The 18272-nt window shown below is 40.8% G+C and overlaps 1 protein-coding gene across 4 annotated transcripts in view; it reads right to left on the bottom strand.

Annotated features, from left to right (window-relative positions):
* Window positions 1–18272, bottom strand: part of LOC127876751 (E3 ubiquitin-protein ligase HERC2-like) — a 151743-nt gene that overhangs the window by 79566 nt on the left and 53905 nt on the right. For all 4 annotated transcript variants that reach the window (XM_052422186.1, XM_052422185.1, XM_052422184.1 and 1 more), the window contains exons 20-30: window positions 17558–17713; window positions 16931–17116; window positions 16193–16338; window positions 10344–10472; window positions 9454–9724; window positions 8568–8811; window positions 7745–7907; window positions 5205–5400; window positions 3048–3364; window positions 2072–2254; window positions 647–783 (exon numbers count right to left, since the gene is read on the bottom strand). In XM_052422186.1, the coding sequence (XP_052278146.1) occupies window positions 647–783; window positions 2072–2254; window positions 3048–3364; window positions 5205–5400; window positions 7745–7907; window positions 8568–8811; window positions 9454–9724; window positions 10344–10472; window positions 16193–16338; window positions 16931–17116; window positions 17558–17713 (2128 nt within the window). The remainder of the gene's footprint in view (window positions 1–646; window positions 784–2071; window positions 2255–3047; window positions 3365–5204; window positions 5401–7744; window positions 7908–8567; window positions 8812–9453; window positions 9725–10343; window positions 10473–16192; window positions 16339–16930; window positions 17117–17557; window positions 17714–18272) is intronic.

Here is an 18272-nt window from a genome sequence, read left to right as displayed (position 1 = left end):
GCACTGGTCTTCAACACAAATTAGTATCCATGTTTGAGCCCACTCTGTCAGTGACCGTAAGACCTCTCATATCTCAGATGCAGACTCAATATTGACATAGTAAGACAAATACCTTCAAGGCAATAGCTTTATTCTTTTCTGCTCAAAAAAAAAAGGAAAATTATACTATGCAACCAGCATAAAACCAGAAAAGCCTGCAAGTAACTCGCAGGCTTTTCAGGTTTTATGCTGTTTGCTGCTCATCAGTATCTTAGGCTATGAAGCCTACACAATTCGAATCTAGTAAGAAAGATCTTTAATTGGAAATAATTTTCTGAGGGCCTACAAATTGGTCAAACTGTGTACAGATGTATTGAAGTGGTAAATGGTTAAAAAACCATAGCCTCTTTCTGGGAAAACTGGGCTCAAGGAATGTGCATACAAGTTGTCCAAGGTTAGACTGTGCAGACTGCACAGGCATATCAGGGACCATATTTTCCGCTTTTAATGATTAATCATGTAAAGGACGTATCTTTTAAACAAACAAAAAACAGGCAGAAAGTGTTGTCCCTGTTTAGCCTGTTTTGACTGCTCATGCTAATCTGGGATGACACTTTATGCACATGCATTATTCCCAGTTTTCCCTTGACATGGACCACTGTCTCACCAGATCCTGTGTCCCATGGTGAGCAGTCCCTGCCAGCCACACAGCAGGTTGTACTTCACCGAGGAGACGAGGTGCTCCTTGTGTACCAGCGACAGCATCATCTGGATCCCCTTCAGACGGTTTTCAGCTCGGTGGACCTGAACCATAAACATAAAGCAAATTTAGCTCCTGGCCAGACTGCAAAACTGATCTGAAGCTACCCTGGTCAAATATGGCATAAGACAGCAGCATCTGGATCCCATTCAGATGGTTCTCTGCCCGATGGACCTGCATGATAAACTCGCACGGAAAGTTAACATATTGCACATGAAGATCCAAACAAATAAAAGGTACTGCTAAAAAGATGGTTTCCAGACGATAAAATAGAACCAGTTTGTTGGCCCAGTCTGGTTAGGAGTGACACTGTCATCTTATGAAACCTTGCGTGACTTTATAGCAGAAATGGTAGCTCCTGACAACAACTGTCACAAACTTTGCGATTTATATTGATTGTTTTTATGCAAATCTCTGATAGGGTTTGGGCACTAAATTAAATAACCAGGTGATTTGAATTTCGTTTATGTAGCTTTGACATATTAATAGAATGTAATGAATTTCATGATTCCAATGCTTTTCGTTCAGAAAATGCATTTCATGATTCATATGCTTTTTGTTCAGAAAATGTATTTCATGATTCATGTGCTTTTCGTTCAGAAATTTTGATTATGTAAATGTATATTTTTTATTTTAATACTCCTTTTTGCTCCAAATTATTTTTTTTGGCGGGAAATATGCTCATTTTTCAGTGTAATCAGGATTATCTTGCTTTTCATGTATTTCTTAAGTATTTTCGCGCCATTTAATGATTTTTTCTACTATATTTCGAGCTAGTGTGTGGATGTAAAAAAGTTCAAGTAAAAGTTATTGTAAAAGTGCTGTGTACAAGTTTGAAAAGAATACGTATTGTTATAGGATACAAGTGGTCTTAAAGGATTAAAGGAGTTGTTCTTTGTTTTAATTCAGTGAAGTTACAAACAGAAAGGAAATTCCGCTACAACAACCCGCAATTTCATAAGCCCTTCTGGAGCTACGCTGGCCGCAAATGGCATATTTTTCGCTATTGATTAATAAATACATAGCTTTTAGCAATGCTGATTTTAGAAGAAAGTGTAACCTCTTCACGGCCTCCATGATTTCCTACATGAGTAAATACATTACTTCTTGTCCATGTCTTATTTAACTCCTTACAAAAATCATTTCTGACCGCTTGAATCAGTTCTTGAGTAAACAAATACAATATCCAAAGTCAATGTCTTAACAAATTATGAGGATTAGTCTTTTTTTACTTATAGCAAATTGACCAAACAGGTGCTAATCAAGAATTTTAAATAGTTGCGCCTGTATTAATAGTTTTAATTACTGAAATTGAAAGAACGTATTATTGACCTGGTGGTAAAGTGATTTCCTCAGCTTCTCGATATCAATGTGATCCTTGTTCATCACAAACTCCACAATCTTGTTCACTAGAGGCATGTCGGCCCGGTCTCTACTGCCCGTCATTCGCTGCTTCAACCAATTCAGTCTGTTGGCGCTGGCAATTTCCTTAGACAGTTGTTCCAGGGACTCTTTCTGTGAACAATCAAGGGTCATAAATGTGTATCCATTTTATTAAGAGCTGTCCAAAGATATAGGGCTAAAATATTTGTCAGATTTAGTTTAAACCTATTTATTTTAGCTCCATTGCATAGAAAGCCTAATGTTTATTTGAAACGATCTCCTTTTTCTGGGGAACCAGCGACCTCCTGATCGCTAGGTGGACACCATATCTACTACACCACTGCCACCTTTGTCAGATTTGATAGTGTAAAGTATGTTTTCTATTTTTCTGCAATGTTTCTATGTCATTTAACATATTTGCAGATGTATTTGTAATCACACAACATTCACTGTAGAATCTATAAAAATGACATAGTATTGGGCCTTAAGCAATGAACTCGACATCATAGGCTATTTTTTTAATTAATTAAACAGAATAGTTTTGACATGATTAAATCATGACCTTGCATATACATGTAGCTGAATGTACATTCGACTAAAATGGGAGGAGCTTAGATAAAAAAGTTCTCACAATTAGCTTTTTAAATGATGTTTATGAGAAATAATATGTTATAATGGAATATTTTCTATTAAAAATTGTTGTTAACTTACTCACAGTAAGAACAATCGATGTGTGTCATAAAATGAGATTCATTCAAGTGATGGAATTCCTAAACATCTACGCACCAATTTACATGACCATGGCTTATTCGATAATATACAATGAAAGAATTGTTTTGTTTAGAACAATAAATTTCCATGATGAACGTTAATTCTGCCCACCAACTTTTATTAAATTTCTATCATAAACATGAATTCTGCTTACCTTCTTATATTTGCCATGCTTTCTCCTGGAATGTGACTTGGTGTCCATGTTTTCCAGCGTGAGTTTCTCCCTGGCGTCCTGCACTCCACTATCTGACCACTCCTCCTCAATGGTGGGGACCTCCCCCTTCCCGTAAACCTTGACCCCTGACTCTGCCCCTGCCTGCCTGTCACCAGCGGAGGCTCCACCCATCTGACCAAACGACGCCTCTGATTGGCCGACATCTTGGCCTTTGACTGCTCCAAACTGCCCCGCCTGTCGAGGCTTATCAGCTGTAGAATCTGTGCCACCTGCTGTGCCAGAAGCCTTAACAGCAGCTTTAAGAAAACATGCTGGTATTAATTTTATTTGTTATTATAATGTTTAAAAAGATTGGAAAGACTCGTGTTGATGTTTTAGCTACTAGTTCTCTTCCATGAGAATGATTAATTATCAGCTTCAATGAGAGTTTTATGAATCTAAATTGATGGATATTATGCTCATACATTTTGGAAAATAAAACTGAATTTCTGCGTCTGGTGAGCTTCATTGACTTAAAGGAGCTCAAACTGACTTAAAGGTCACAGTTGTGTAGTGGATATGGTGTCCCCCTAGTGATTTGGGAGGTCACAGTTGTGTAGTGGATATGGTGTCCCCCTAGTGATTTGGGAGGTCACAAATGTGTAGTGGATATGGTGTCCCCCTAATGATTTGGGAGGTATGGTGTCCCCATAGTGATTTGGGAGGTATGGTGTCCCCCTAGTGATTTGGGAGGTATGGTGTCCCCCTAGTGATTTGGGAGGTCACAGTTGTGTAGTGGATATGGTGTCCCCCTAGTGATTTGGGAGGTCACAGTTGTGTAGTGGATATGGTGTCCCCCTAGTGATTTGGGAGGTCACAGTTGTGTAGTGGATATGGTGTCCCCCTAGTGATTTGGGAGGTCACAGTTGTGTAGTGGATATGGTGTCCCCCTAGTGATTTGGGAGGTCACAGTTGTGTAGTGGATATGGTGTCCCCCTAGTGATTTGGGAGGTCACAGTTGTGAAGTGGATATGGTGTCCCCCTAGTGATTTGGGAGGTCACAGTTGTGTAGTGGATATGGTGTCCCCCTAGTGATTTGGGAGGTCACAGTTGTGAAGTGGATATGGTGTCCCCCTAGTGATTTGGGAGGTCACAGTTGTGTAGTGGATATGGTGTCCCCCTAGTGATTTGGGAGGTCACAGTTGTGTAGTGGATATGGTGTCCCCCTAGTGATTTGGGAGGTCACAGTTGTGTAGTGGATATGGTGTCCCCCTAGTGATTTGGGAGGTCACAGTTGTGTAGTGGATATGGTGTCCCCCTAGTGATTTGGGAGGTCACAAATGTGTAGTGGATATGGTGTCCCCCTAGTGATTTGGGAGGTCACAAATGTGTAGTGGATATGGTGTCCCCCTAGTGATTTGGGAGGTATGGTGTCCCCATAGTGATTTGGGAGGTATGGTGTCCCCCTAGTGATTTGGGAGGTATGGTGTCCCCCTAGTGATTTGGGAGGTCACAGTTGTGTAGTGGATATGGTGTCCCCCTAGTGATTTGGGAGGTCACAGTTGTGTAGTGGATATGGTGTCCCCCTAGTGATTTGGGAGGTCACAGTTGTGTAGTGGATATGGTGTCCCCCTAGTGATTTGGGAGGTCACAAATGTGTAGTGGATATGGTGTCCCCCTAGTGATTTGGGAGGTCACAGTTGTGTAGTGGATATGGTGTCCCCCTAGTAATTTGGGAGGTCACAAATGTGTAGTGGATATGGTGTCCCCCTAGTGATTTGGGAGGTCACAAATGTGTAGTGGATATGGTGTCCCCCTAGTAATTTGGGAGGTCACAAATGTGTAGTGGATATGGTGTCCCCCTAGTAATTTGGGAGGTCACAAATGTGTAGTGGATATGGTGTCCCCCTAGTGATTTGGGAGGTCACAGTTGTGTAGTGGATATGGTGTCCCCCTAGTGATTTGGGAGGTCACAGGTTCAATCCCCACAGTGGGAGCGTTCTTGAGATTTTCCCCATAGAAACCAAGTACTGGTTCGAGTCCAAGGAAACAGAATCGAGTGAGTTTCAAATAAGCCAAAGAATTTCTATGAAATCAAGCTAAAATAAATAGGTTTAAACTAAACTGACTTACAAGTCAGATTGTAAACACAAATACCTTTTTGCTTCCTGATGTTTTCCAGGACAGACTTAATGGCAATGTCCCATCTGGAGGTAGAGTGCAGCAGACGTGAGTTGTTCAGGTCATTCATGTTGTTGCGCATCGCCGACCTGAGCTCTTTGAACAGGAAGTGACATCGTTCAATGACTGGAGTGCACACTTCCTTGTAGGACCCAGCCTGGTCTTGATGGGCCTAGACAGACCATGGAACATTGTAATGCCATGAAATGTAAGGTATTGTAGCATATGTCCATTAGACAGGGTCATCTACAACACTTTAAGCAAGCAAATTTTCTCCTATTCCGAAGAGTGAATACAGAGTTTAAGGGGGCCACTTTATGTTATTACCACTCACAGTTTTTAAGTCCCTGAACATTTTGACCATTAGTTTTTCTAAATGTTTAACAATTAAAATTAATCAGCAATCGGTTTATAATGACATACCTGATCATTACCAATCAAATTAAAATATAATTATCCCCACGCTTTTTGAAAAAAAGGTGGGGATATTGTGGTTATCTCCCCCGTCCGTCCGTCCGTCCGTCTGTCCGTCCGTCCTGGCCACTATCTCCTCCTACACTAAAAGCACTAGAACCTTGAAACTTACACACATGGTAGCTATGAGCATATGTGCAACCCTGCACTATTTGGAATTTTGATCTGACCCCTGGGTCAAAAGTTATAGCGGTTGGGGTGGGGCCACGTCAGAAATTATCACTCATTTTTTAGGTTATTTTACATTTACTTCTTTATTTCTACACCGATTCACTTCAAATTGATACTGGACCTCTCTTATGACAATACGGTCAATCTCAACCATGCATGGCCCCATTCCCAACCCTGGGGCGCCCCGCCCACATAGGCCACACCCACCAAAAATTTCCATTTACTATAATTTTTTCATTTCTACACGGATTCACTTCAAATTGATACTGAACTTTTGTTATGACATTAGGGTCAATCTCAACTATGCATGGCCCCAATCCCAACCCTGGGGCGCCCGCCCACATAGGCCACACCCACCAAAAAATTCCATTTACTATATTTTTTTCATTTCTACACGGATTCACTTCAAATTGATACTGAACTTCTCTTATGACATTAGGGTCAATCTCAACTATGCATGGCCCCATAACCAACCCTGGGGCCCCGCCCACATAGACCACACCCACCCAAAATTGCCTTTACTATAATTTCTTCATTTCTACACCGATTCACTTCAAATTGATATTGAACTTCTCTTATGACAATACAGTCAATCTCAACTATGCATGGCCCCATTACCAACCCTGGGGCGCCCCGCCCACATAGACCACACCCACCCAAAATTGCCTTTTACTATAATTTCTTCATTTCTACACCGATTCACTTCAAATAGATACTGAACCTCTCTTATGACAATACGGTCAATCTCAACTATGCATTGGCCCCATTACCAACCCTGGGGCCCCGCCCACATAGACCACACCCACCCAAAATTGCCTTTTACTATAACTTCTTCATTTCTACACCAATTCACTTCTAATTGATACTGAACTTCTCTTATGACAATACGGTCAATCTCAGCTATGCATGGCCCCATTACCAACCCTGGGGCACACCTAGGTCAAACATTCGGCGTGGGGATACGCGTTGGCCTCTGCCGCGCCATTTCTAGTTTGACCATGCTTTTGAACTTAAAAATCAAGGACAATTATTCGAAGCACATCTCGGAACTTAAAAAAAATGTTTATTAGCTCATAAAAAATAAGCTTAAATTCACCAATAAAAACTGGTTTAACTGAAGTGTTTTTACAATTGGTAATGAGCATTTTAAGTTTTGATCAGTTTTCCTGTTGGTATACTAGTAAAAGATTTTTATCCAGATGAAAATCGATAATATAACAACCATTATATGAACTTGAGCTTTATACTATCGCTATATTTAGATCAGATTTGGGGCTTTCCAAAAATTGGAGAATATGTTTTTGTCAAGTACGTTGAAATAAAATCGTAGAAAAATGCAATATGTTATCATTATTAACGGAAAAAGGGAGAAAATAATAGGATACATAGAATATTATGTAAGTTTTGGATAAAGATCAAGTTTATCATGCTCGGCTCTAACGCGCTACCCTGGTTCCAAGCCTTGCATGATAAAGTTGATCTTTATCCAAACCTCACATAATATTCTTTATATCTCAGTAGGATGGCTTGGCAAAATCAATCCAACCAATTAATATGTCAGTTAAGGAATACAAGAGCCTATATAATATGCTTAAATAACTTAATAGGTGCAATACCATGGTGAATATTACTACCTTTTAACACATGAACATCAATAGAGCCACATCATGCTAAAATGGGTCTTATGCCAAATACGCCCAGCGAAGCTCCATACCAAACTGCCCAGATGAGCTACCTTGTCTGCTAACAAGACCAGAAAACCTTGCATGACTTCATAGCAGACAGCCTAGCTCCTAACCGGACTTCCTGGATAAACAAGCTGGCTGGAACTATGACCAATTTTTACATGTTGTTGCCAATTAAATACTAACCTTAATGAGCGCTCGTTTGACCTGACCAACAACCCTTAGCAGCTCTATGATGGAGCGGGGCAGGGTCTGCTTGGTGATGTCTCCGGCCTGGGTTGTGGGGTCAACCAGCCCCAACACCACGTGACCCAGGTCGAGGTGCTTGATCAGCAGGGCTAGCAATAGTCTGGAGCAGGCAAACATACAACATGAACAGCAGTCTTCAGTAGGCCCAAATACAACATGCGCATTCCATAATCAAACATAAAACACCATTATTCCATGATGGTCTCAACCCTACTAGACTATCTGTGATTGCGGGACTGAATCAGAGGGACAACTAACAAATGCTGCTGTACAACCTTTTCTGAACATTTATCTTAACAGAGTCTGTAAGGAATAATATTATGAAAATCTGACAACAAGATGGAATGTAACAGTATTTTAACCCTTACAATGCGGGAACCAAGTTTTGAAGGTCTTTGCAAACAGTTTGGATCCAGATGAGACGCCACAGAACGTGGCGTCTCATCTGGATCCAAACTGTTTGCTATTCTGATAGTAATTTTTGAAAAAAAATCGAAGAAATGCTAATTGTAGACATTCAGCAGACGACATTTTAGCAGACGATAAATTTCCCAGCAAGCAAAGGGTTAACTCATGGGAATCTGCTATTGGGTTACAACCTTCCATACTTAAATAGACTGTTCTATTAAAAAATAAAAATGACCAGGAATACTTTTTTCATATTAAGTTTATGTATTGTTCCTTATAACTATAAGTGGTATTTATAAGTGAAACTTTAAATTCAACCAACTAGAACTTTCTATGCTAGATAAATGCCTACCTTCCAACTTCCTCGACCGGATGATCAGCAGTGAAGCTTCCAGGCAGGGAGATGTTGTGTTGCCTCGAGTACCGCTCACTCATGGCAAGGAACGCCTTCACCGCAGGGTCCTGACTGCGGCCCTCTGCCAGAGCGACCAGGAAGGTTCTTGAGGCGTCCGGTAGCGAATTCTGTCGGTCAAACAGGACCTCCTTCTCAGTGTGGCTGGTGGGCGTGATCTCAGATGACGCCTGCATACCTCCACCTGATTTTTTTTTTTAATTTGAATTTAAATGTTGTTGTTTTTCACCATTATTTCGGAAATGTAACAAGGTAAGGTATCACACTCAGACTTTCCTGCCTGGTTTTCCAGTACTTAGTGCACATACTTATGTAAGAAATTACTGACAACTACCCAACTTTAGTAAGCAAATATCATGACTAATCAAATGCTAGGTTAAGTGGCAGGGACAGGAAATGATACTTACCGGCTTACAAGACAGAAAAATATGCAGCAATATTAAATTGCCTTATTAAAAAGATCTACAAATCAATAACCTGTCTAAAAAAGTCTGAAAACCAACATGTTAACCATTTTCAAAAAATCTGAAAATAAATCAATCACCAATGAAACAAATTCTGAAAATAAATCAATCACCAGTAAAAAAAAAATCTGAAAATCAATAAATCACCTGTCAAACAAATTCTGAAAATCAATAACACACCAATCAAACAAAGTCTGAAAATCAATCAAGAAGACTCAAATGCACATATCAACTGGCCAGGTTTCACCCAAAAGTTTTACTAAATACAATTTAAACAAATTCTGAAAATCAATATAGCCAACTAACAAGCACATAACAACAGGGCCCATACAAACCCTCTACATTTATGCCCCCATGCTCACCTGTGCCCGGGGTGGTGGTTACACTGGACGACCTGCTCTCCCCCTTCTCCTCCTCGAATGGATTCCTCAGTGACTGAAGCACCTGCAGCCCTCCACGGAAGAAGTCTGACTCTAGCCAGTGACTGCAGTCTGTCTCCTCTCCAGACAGCGGGGTGGAGCGCGCCAGGTGGGAGGCATGCAGGCCCAGAAGGAGGCTCAGGGTTCGCTCGGTGTCCATCAGGGGGGACGAGGCGTTGCTCGTGTCAGTTAGCTGTATGATGTCCTTGTCAGGCTAGGAGGGGGCAAAGGGGAATTATTGGGATAAATGATTGTGGGTAAAGTGTCATCTCTGATTAGCCTGTGCAGTCTGCACAGGCTGATCTGGGATAACACTTTACCCACATGAATTTAACTAAGTTTTTCCAGAATGAGGCTCAATTTGTGATGACTTATAGAATATTATAACTGCCTTGACTATGTGAAAGAAGTTTTTTGGGCTTTGGAGGATGGGGTGACAATATGGTGATGATCAGGTAACAAAATGACTCTCAGAAAATCAGTCTAGGGATGGACAATATAAAATGATTTGAGAAGTCATTTAAGAAAATAATTTATCTTTATCTTAAGTTTTTTTTGGTAAAAGGGTGGGTAGAAAGAACATGAGGAAAAATGGGTGATGACTTTTCAGGAAAGTATACTATTGAGAAATATTAGCAATCTCAAATCCTGAATTAAAGGTCCCAATATTATAAACCTTTAAAACCAAATAATTCCTCCAAATCAGTTTCACAATCACAATGCTAAGTTATTTTATAAACCACCACAGATTAATTCCTTTTAAAATTAAAAAACTCTGACTTTCTTTTAAACAATATAAATTTTTCTCCTCACTGATCCCACAATGTTCCTACCTCGACATACTGTCCCACATAGAAAGCCTGCATCATCTCTCGCGCCTCCAGGGAGTGGTGGGCGTTCTCAAATGCCACTGTGGCGTCTAGGCCTGCCGATGCTGTCAGCACTTCCCAGCCACATGGTGCCTACAATTGACAGGGTTTCTCTATACTGATAATACAGCTCTTTAGATCATTTTTAGCTTTAATACTGTTTTAAGTAAGGCAGAGTTCCAGACAATGGAGTTGTAAGGCACTGTTTAAAGATAAACAAAGATATATTTATAAAACATGTATGCCTCGTGACTTTCAGCAAAGTTGTTCCATGACCTTGACATTTTATGATTTTAAAATGATTAAGGGTAATTCTTCGTTAAGACTAACAAGTATTCTAACTTATATGATGTTAATAAATATTTGGACATTGTGTTGAATCAAATTTCATGTTACAAGCACATGTGACCATGATAATTGACCTGTTGACCTCAAAATTAATAGGCATTTTCTATTCTGCAAAAAAACAGCATACCAATCAAAGGTATAAGAGTTTAAAAGATATTGTGCAGAAACAATTTAAGGATACAAACCACTGTGACCTTGACCTTTGACCTTATGACCACCAATTAAATAGGTCCAATCCTCCAAAGTAACCACTATACCAATTAGCATGATCATAGGTGAAAGAGTTCTAAAAATATTGTGCCAAAACTAATTTCCTATCACATGTACATGTGACATTATACCTGTTGACCTTGAAATCAAAAGGCATATTTATCTCCTCCAAAGTTACCAGCATACCAACTTAGATGATCGTAGGTCAAAGGCTTCTTTAGATATCATGAAGAAACCAATTTCTTGATACCAACCCACAAGACCTTGACCTTTTACCTGGTGACATACTGCTTTTTTATTTTATCCAATCCAATCACTAAACCAATTTGCATGATCATACGTCAGAGGATTCTCAAAATATTGTCCTAAAACAAATTTCATGTTACAAACCCATATGACATTGACCTTTGACCTTGGCAAATCAAAATTGTAAGGCTTCTATCCTTTCAACCAAGTAACCACTATAAAAATGTGCATAACTGTATATCAAAGTGTTCCCAAGAAATTTGTTGAAACAATTTTTCTGTTAGAATAGCTATATTTACTTTGACCTTAGACTTCATGATCAATACGTGTCTTTCTTTTCTCCCAAGTAACCACCATACCTGCTTCTGTAGATATTGCAAAACCATCCTACTGACCTACCGACTGACCAACCTACTGACCTACCTACAGCCCAACCTACTGACCTACCTACAGCCCAACCTACTGACCTACCTACTGACCTACCTACAGCCCTACCTACTGACCTACCTACAGCCCAACCTACTGACCTACCTACAGCCCAACCTACTGACCTACCTACAGCCCAACCTACTGACCAATCTACTGACCTACCTACAGCCCAACCTACTGACCTACCTACAGCCCAACCTACTGACCTACCTACAGCCCAACCTACTGACCTATTGACTGACCAACCTACAGCCTTACCTACAGCCCAACCTACTGACCTACCTACAGCCCAACCTACTGACCTACCTACAGCCTAACCTACTGACCTATCGACTGACCAACCTACAGCCCTACCTACAGCCCAACCTACTGACCTACATACAGCCAAACCTACTGACCTACCTACAGCCCAACCTACTGACCTATTGACTGACCAACCAACCAACAGCCCAACCTACTGACCAACCTACTGACCTACCTACTGACCAACTTACTGACCTAACTACAGCCCAACCTACTGAACTACCTACAGCCCAACTGACTAATCTCTGACCAACCTACAGCTCAACCTACTGACCTACCTACAGCCCAATCTACAGACCAACCAACTGACCTACCTACAGCCCAACCTACTGACCTACCTTCAGCCCAACCTACTGACCTACCTACAGCCCAACCTACTGACCAACCAACTGACCAACCTTCAGCCCAACCTACAGCCCAACCTACTACCCAACCTACAGCCGAACCTACTGACCTACCTACTTCCCAACCTACAGCCCTACCTACTGACCTATTGACTGACCAACCTACAGCCCTACCTACAGCCCAACCGACTGACCAACCTACAGCCCAACCTACTGACCTACCTACTGACCAACCTACTGAACAACCTACTGACCTATCGACTAACCAACCTTCAGCCCTACCTACTGACCAACCTACAGTCTAACCTACTGACCTACCTACAGTCCAACCTACTGACATACCTACTGACCAACCTACTGACCAACCTACAGCCCAACCTACTGACCAACCTACTGACCTAATTACTGACCTACCTACTGACCAACCTACTGACCAACCTACAGCCCACCCTACTGACCTACTGACTGACCAACCAACAGCCCAACCAACTGACCAACCTACAGCCCAACCTACTGACCTAGCTACAGCCCAACCTTCTGACCAACCTACTGACCTACCTACAGTCAAACCTACTGACCAACCTACTGACCTACCGACTGACCTAACTACAGTCCAACCAACTGACCAACCTACTGACCTACCTACAGCCCAACCTACTGACCAACCTACAGCCCAACCTACTGACCAACCTACAGCCCAACCTACTGACCTATCAACAGCCCAACCTACTGACCTATCGACTGACCAACCTACAGCCCTATCTACAGCCCAACCTACAGCCCAACCTACTGACCTATCTACAGCCCAACCTACTGACCAACCTACTGACCTATCAACTGACCAGCCTACAGCCCTATCTACAGCCCAACCTACAGCCCAACCTACTGACCTATCGACTGACCAACCTACAGCCCTACCTACAGTCCAACCTACTGACCTACCTACAGCCCAACCTACTGACCTACCTAACGCCCAACCTACTGACCTACCTACAGCCCAACCTACTGACCTACCTACAGCCCAACCTACTGACCTACCTACAGCCCAACCTACTTACCAACCAACTGACCAACCTACAGCCCAACCAACTGACCAACCTACAGCCCAACCAACTGACCAACCTACAGCCCAACCAACTGACCTACCTACTGACCAACCTACAGAACAACCTACTGACCAACCAACTGACCAACCTACAGCCCAACCAACTGACCAACCTACAGCCCAACCTACGGACCATCCTAATGACCTACCTACTCATGTTCCTACTGACCTACCTTCTCACTGACCAACCAACTGACCAACCAACTGACCTACCTTCAGACCAACCTACTGACCTACCTACTCACCTACCTATTGATGGATGGACAGCTGCAAAGCAATATGTCCCTGCTCTTTTGAAGGGAGGGGGGCATAATAATGCAAGAACAAACATTATAATTTTCATTTAGAAATTTTTACTTTGCTGTTAATATTACCTTACTGATCAATAGGTATATACATAGCCACCTTTTTAGGGGTCAATCTGTGACAAAAACCTCACAGTACTAACAAGAGCACCGCCTTGCGGGTGCAGACCCCTCATCTATTTTCTTTTTAAAGGTGAAGGGACTCTCAATTTCAATCACAAAGGAGGGAGGGGTGGAGTGAAGAGGGGTGTATAGTTTGAGGGTGTGGACATTTATTACATTATCTTCCAAAAATGCGGGGAAAAAAATGCAAAAAAAAAAACAAAAAAAAAATTCGGGGTGGGGGGGGGGGTGGGTGGGGGGGATTCTTGGGTGTAATAGTTGGACGGTATTTCAAAAATAAAATAATAAAAATAAATATTTGAGTTTTTTAACCGTTTCAAAAAGAACAAGATGTGTTTGTGAAACACAATGTCCCCCTATATGACGTTTGACCTTGTAGGATGACCTTGACCTTGACCCTTCACCACTCAAAATGTGCAGCTCCTTGAGATACACACGCGTTTCAAATATAAAATTGCTAGCTTCAATATTGCAGAAGTGACATTACATGCGCAATTTTGACCCATATATTTGACCTTGAAGGATGACCTTGACCTTGACCTTTCACCACTCAAAATGTGCAGCTCCATGAGATACACATGCATGCCAAATATCAAGTTGCTATCTTCAATATTGCAAAAGTATTCATAAAATAAGCGATTTGGGCCACATGTATTTGACCTCTGACCTTGAAGGATGACCTTGACCTTTCACCACTCAAAATGTGCAGCTCCATGAGATACACATGCAAGCCAAATATCAAGTTGCTATCTTCAATATTGAAAAAGTATTCATAAAATGAGCGATTTTTGCCACATATATTTGACCTCTGACCTTGAAGGATGACCTTGACCTTTCACCACTCAAAATGTGCAGCTCCATGAGATACACATGCATGCCAAATATGAAGTTGCTATCTTCAATATAGCAAAAGTTATTGCAAAATGTTAAAGTTGGCGCAAACCAACCAACCAACCAACAGACCAACAGACAGGGCAAAAACAATATGTCCCCCACTATACATAAAAAGTTGGGGGGGTGGGGTGGGAGGGGGTTGGTAAAGTAAGAGGGTGTGGTGGTCATTTGTGAGATGATCTTAAAAAAAATATAATAATAAATAAATAAATAAATAAAAAAAACTGGGGGGGGGGGGGGGCACGGGGGATGGTTTGGGTGGAGTTTATTGTGGTATGTCAGGTAAGAGTAGTTTTGTCAAAGTATCAATCAAATCAAATCATAAATAAAGAAGTCATGGCAATTTTAGCAAAATTTAATAATTTGACCTTGAGAGTCAAGGTCATTCAAAGGTCAAGGTAAAATTCAACTTGCCAGGTATAGTAACCTCATGATAGCATGAAAGTATTTGAAGTTTGAAAGCAATAGCCTTGATAAGTTTGAAAGCAATAGCCTTGATACTTTAGAAGTAAAGTGGATCGAAACGCAAAATTTAACCATATATTCAAAGTTACTTAGTCAAAAAAGGGCCATAATTCCGTAAAAATGACAACCAGAGTTATGCAACTTGTCTTTTTACTGTACTCTTATGATAGCTTACGAGTGTTCCAAGTATGAAAGCAATATCTATGATACTTTAGGGGTAAAGTGGACCAAAACACAAAACTTAACCAAATTTTCAAATTTCTAAGTATAAAGGGCCCATAATTCCATCCAAATGCCAGTCAGAGTTACATAACTTTGCCTGCACAGTCCCCTTATGATAGTTAATAAGTGTTGCAAGAATGAAAGCAATAGCCTTGATACTGTAGGAATAAAGTGGACCTAAACACAAAACTTAACCAAATTTTCAATTTTCTAAGTATAAAAAGGGCACATAATTCTGTCAAAATGCCAGTCAGAGTTACATAACTTTGCCTGCACAGTCCCCTTATGATAGTTAGTAAGTGTTGCAAGTATGAAAGCAATAGCTTTGATACTTAAGGAATAAAATGGACCTAAACACAAAACTTAACCAAAATTTTCAATTTTCTAAGTATAAAAAGGGCACATAATTCTGTCAAAATGCATGCCAGAGTTATCTAACTTTGCCTGCCCAGTCCCCTCATGATAGTAAGAAAGTGTACCAAGTTTGAATGCAACAGCATTGATACTTTCTGAGAAAAGTGGACCTAAACGCAAAACTTAACCGGACGCCAAGGTGATGACAATAGCTCATAATTTTTTTTCAAAAAATAGATGAGCTAACAATCCAATCCACACTTTCCAAATGGCTCAAACCAATGTCAAACAAACCTTGTTGATGTGAGGCTAAGCAAAACAATTGATTGCATGTAAAATGAAATGATTGACATAGCATACCTCTCTTCTGAAGTCTTCGTGATTTATTTGTTTGACCTCATTAAAGTCATACTCAATGTAAGCAATAACGACAAATACTATTTACAAGATTGCTCTATTATTCACCTTTGTCTTGAAGTCCTGGATGTCATAGACCTTGCCATGCAGGACGACCCACATGCCCCCATCCTTGTTGTGGTTCTCAAGGTCAGCTCTGCGGATCACCTGAACATCCTCTGGAGACTTGTGGGACACCTTGTCACTGTTCTGACCTGAGGCAAAATGAAGTCCATCCCATTTAAAAATCATGTGGGAATTTCGTATAATCCATAATAAATGTTGTCTAAACCCAATAGGTAACGACTCTTAAGGTCATTCTGACCATTCACTGATTTAATATATAACTTATGTCAAACTCTAAGGAATTGTGTTGGAATATCGGTCATTGTATAAACAAAAAAAGAGATATTTATGTAAATTTTATTAGTGAATCAATTTGTACACATTTAATTTTGTGTGTGTATATTTCTTAATTAACTTCATTCAGAAACAGAACAAGTTCCCAAATAAATTTTCAAATTACCCAAAAAACATTTAAAGTCACCTCTTTTTTATCAACACCTGACATCATGAAAGAAAAACATGTGACATGGCAATAAAACATTTACTTGAGTTGAAAATGCTTTAAAAACGTAGCTCAAACTCAAACCCCCCCATAGTTACCGTCACAAAGTCATCATGTCTAAAAAAATGTTTTAAAAGCGGAAATTGTTATCTATGATTAGCCTGTGTGGACTATACAGGCTTATATAGGATGACACTTTAAGCACATGCAGTAAGCCCAGCTTTTGACTGTCTACTCACTCCATACGCCGGGCCACGAAAGGTCCTCCTTCTCCTCCCTATATAGGCCAGGAGCCAGCGTGTTGAACTTGTCCAGGATGTCCAGTATCTGCTCCAAGACGGGAACCGCACCAGCCGTCTCCACGACAACCGGACTTTTCAGCTGCAGCAGCACTAGGCAGGTCAACAGCTCCGGCAGTAACACCCCTGGGAAATATAGGCAAGCAATGTTACAGATCATGAGGTTTATAATAATAAAAAAACAAATAAATGATTTGGTATGAACCTGACCATGAGATGATAAGAGTATTTAACCATATCTGATCAAACTTATATAATGAACCAGTATTCCTGTTTCAACACATGGACAAGAACCCATTTCAATATTTGAGGTCGCTGTGGCAAAGTGGATATGGTGTTCTCTAGCGACCGGAAGTTCATGGGTTTCTATCCCTACTGTGGATGTGTTCTTTAGATGTCCCTCAAAGATGCTATGTACTTGTTCAATACAGGAAACAGACTCGATAGTGTTTCAATATGCCTTAGGGATTCGAGGTAATTGAGCTTAAATAAAGACTCCAGCATTACCCAGATCAATATACCTGTGATTAAGGGGGCAGTTGTACTAAGCAAGACAAGTTTGCTTACCTGTGACATCGCTCGTGATAATCCTGGACACAAGAGAGAAGTGCTTGCCACTGTTGGAGGCCAGACTTGAGCCCAGCGGCAGTATGTCAGTCACATGGTTACACAGTAGCCCTATGTACTTCCTCAGCAGGGATCCACAGCCGAGCAACTCAGAATCTGTAAAAATGAATGCTAACCATGGGAACCAGAGACTTAAGTATTTTCTCCTCGTTCTGGGAAATCTGGGCTAAATGCATGTGCTTAGTGTCATCCCAGATAAGCCTGTGCAGTCCACACAGGCTAATGAGGTTTAATACTTTATGCCTTAACTTGATTTTCGTTTAAATGAGACTTCTTTTATATAAAATTGTTAATGTAACAGCGGAAAGTGTCATCCGTGATGACTAATCTAGGATGACACTTTATGCAAATGCATTAAGCTGAGTTTTCCCAGGACAAGATTTATTTCTTAAATGAGAACTAAAAGGGAGAACCAGAAATCAGCAATACAGATTCTGTAAAAATGATCACTTAAAGTAAGGACTAGAATTCAGCAATAAATAATCAGCAAAATGATCACTGAAAGTGAGAATCAACATTTAGAAATACACAGGGGTGTCAAATGGCCCAAATTTGAAATCCGGAAAATTAAGCCGTAGAATAAAGGGAAGAGAGGGCCCCCCCCCCCCCCGAGCCCTAGCTTATTGTTCTTTTTTTATAGTCTTTCTAGGTGCAA

Source organism: Dreissena polymorpha, chromosome 4 (genome assembly GCF_020536995.1).
Source record: "Dreissena polymorpha isolate Duluth1 chromosome 4, UMN_Dpol_1.0, whole genome shotgun sequence".
In the NCBI taxonomy this organism is placed as follows: domain Eukaryota; kingdom Metazoa; phylum Mollusca; class Bivalvia; order Myida; family Dreissenidae; genus Dreissena; species Dreissena polymorpha.
Note: the sequence above shows the minus strand (reverse complement) of the source record. Positions and strands in the feature narration are given on the sequence as shown.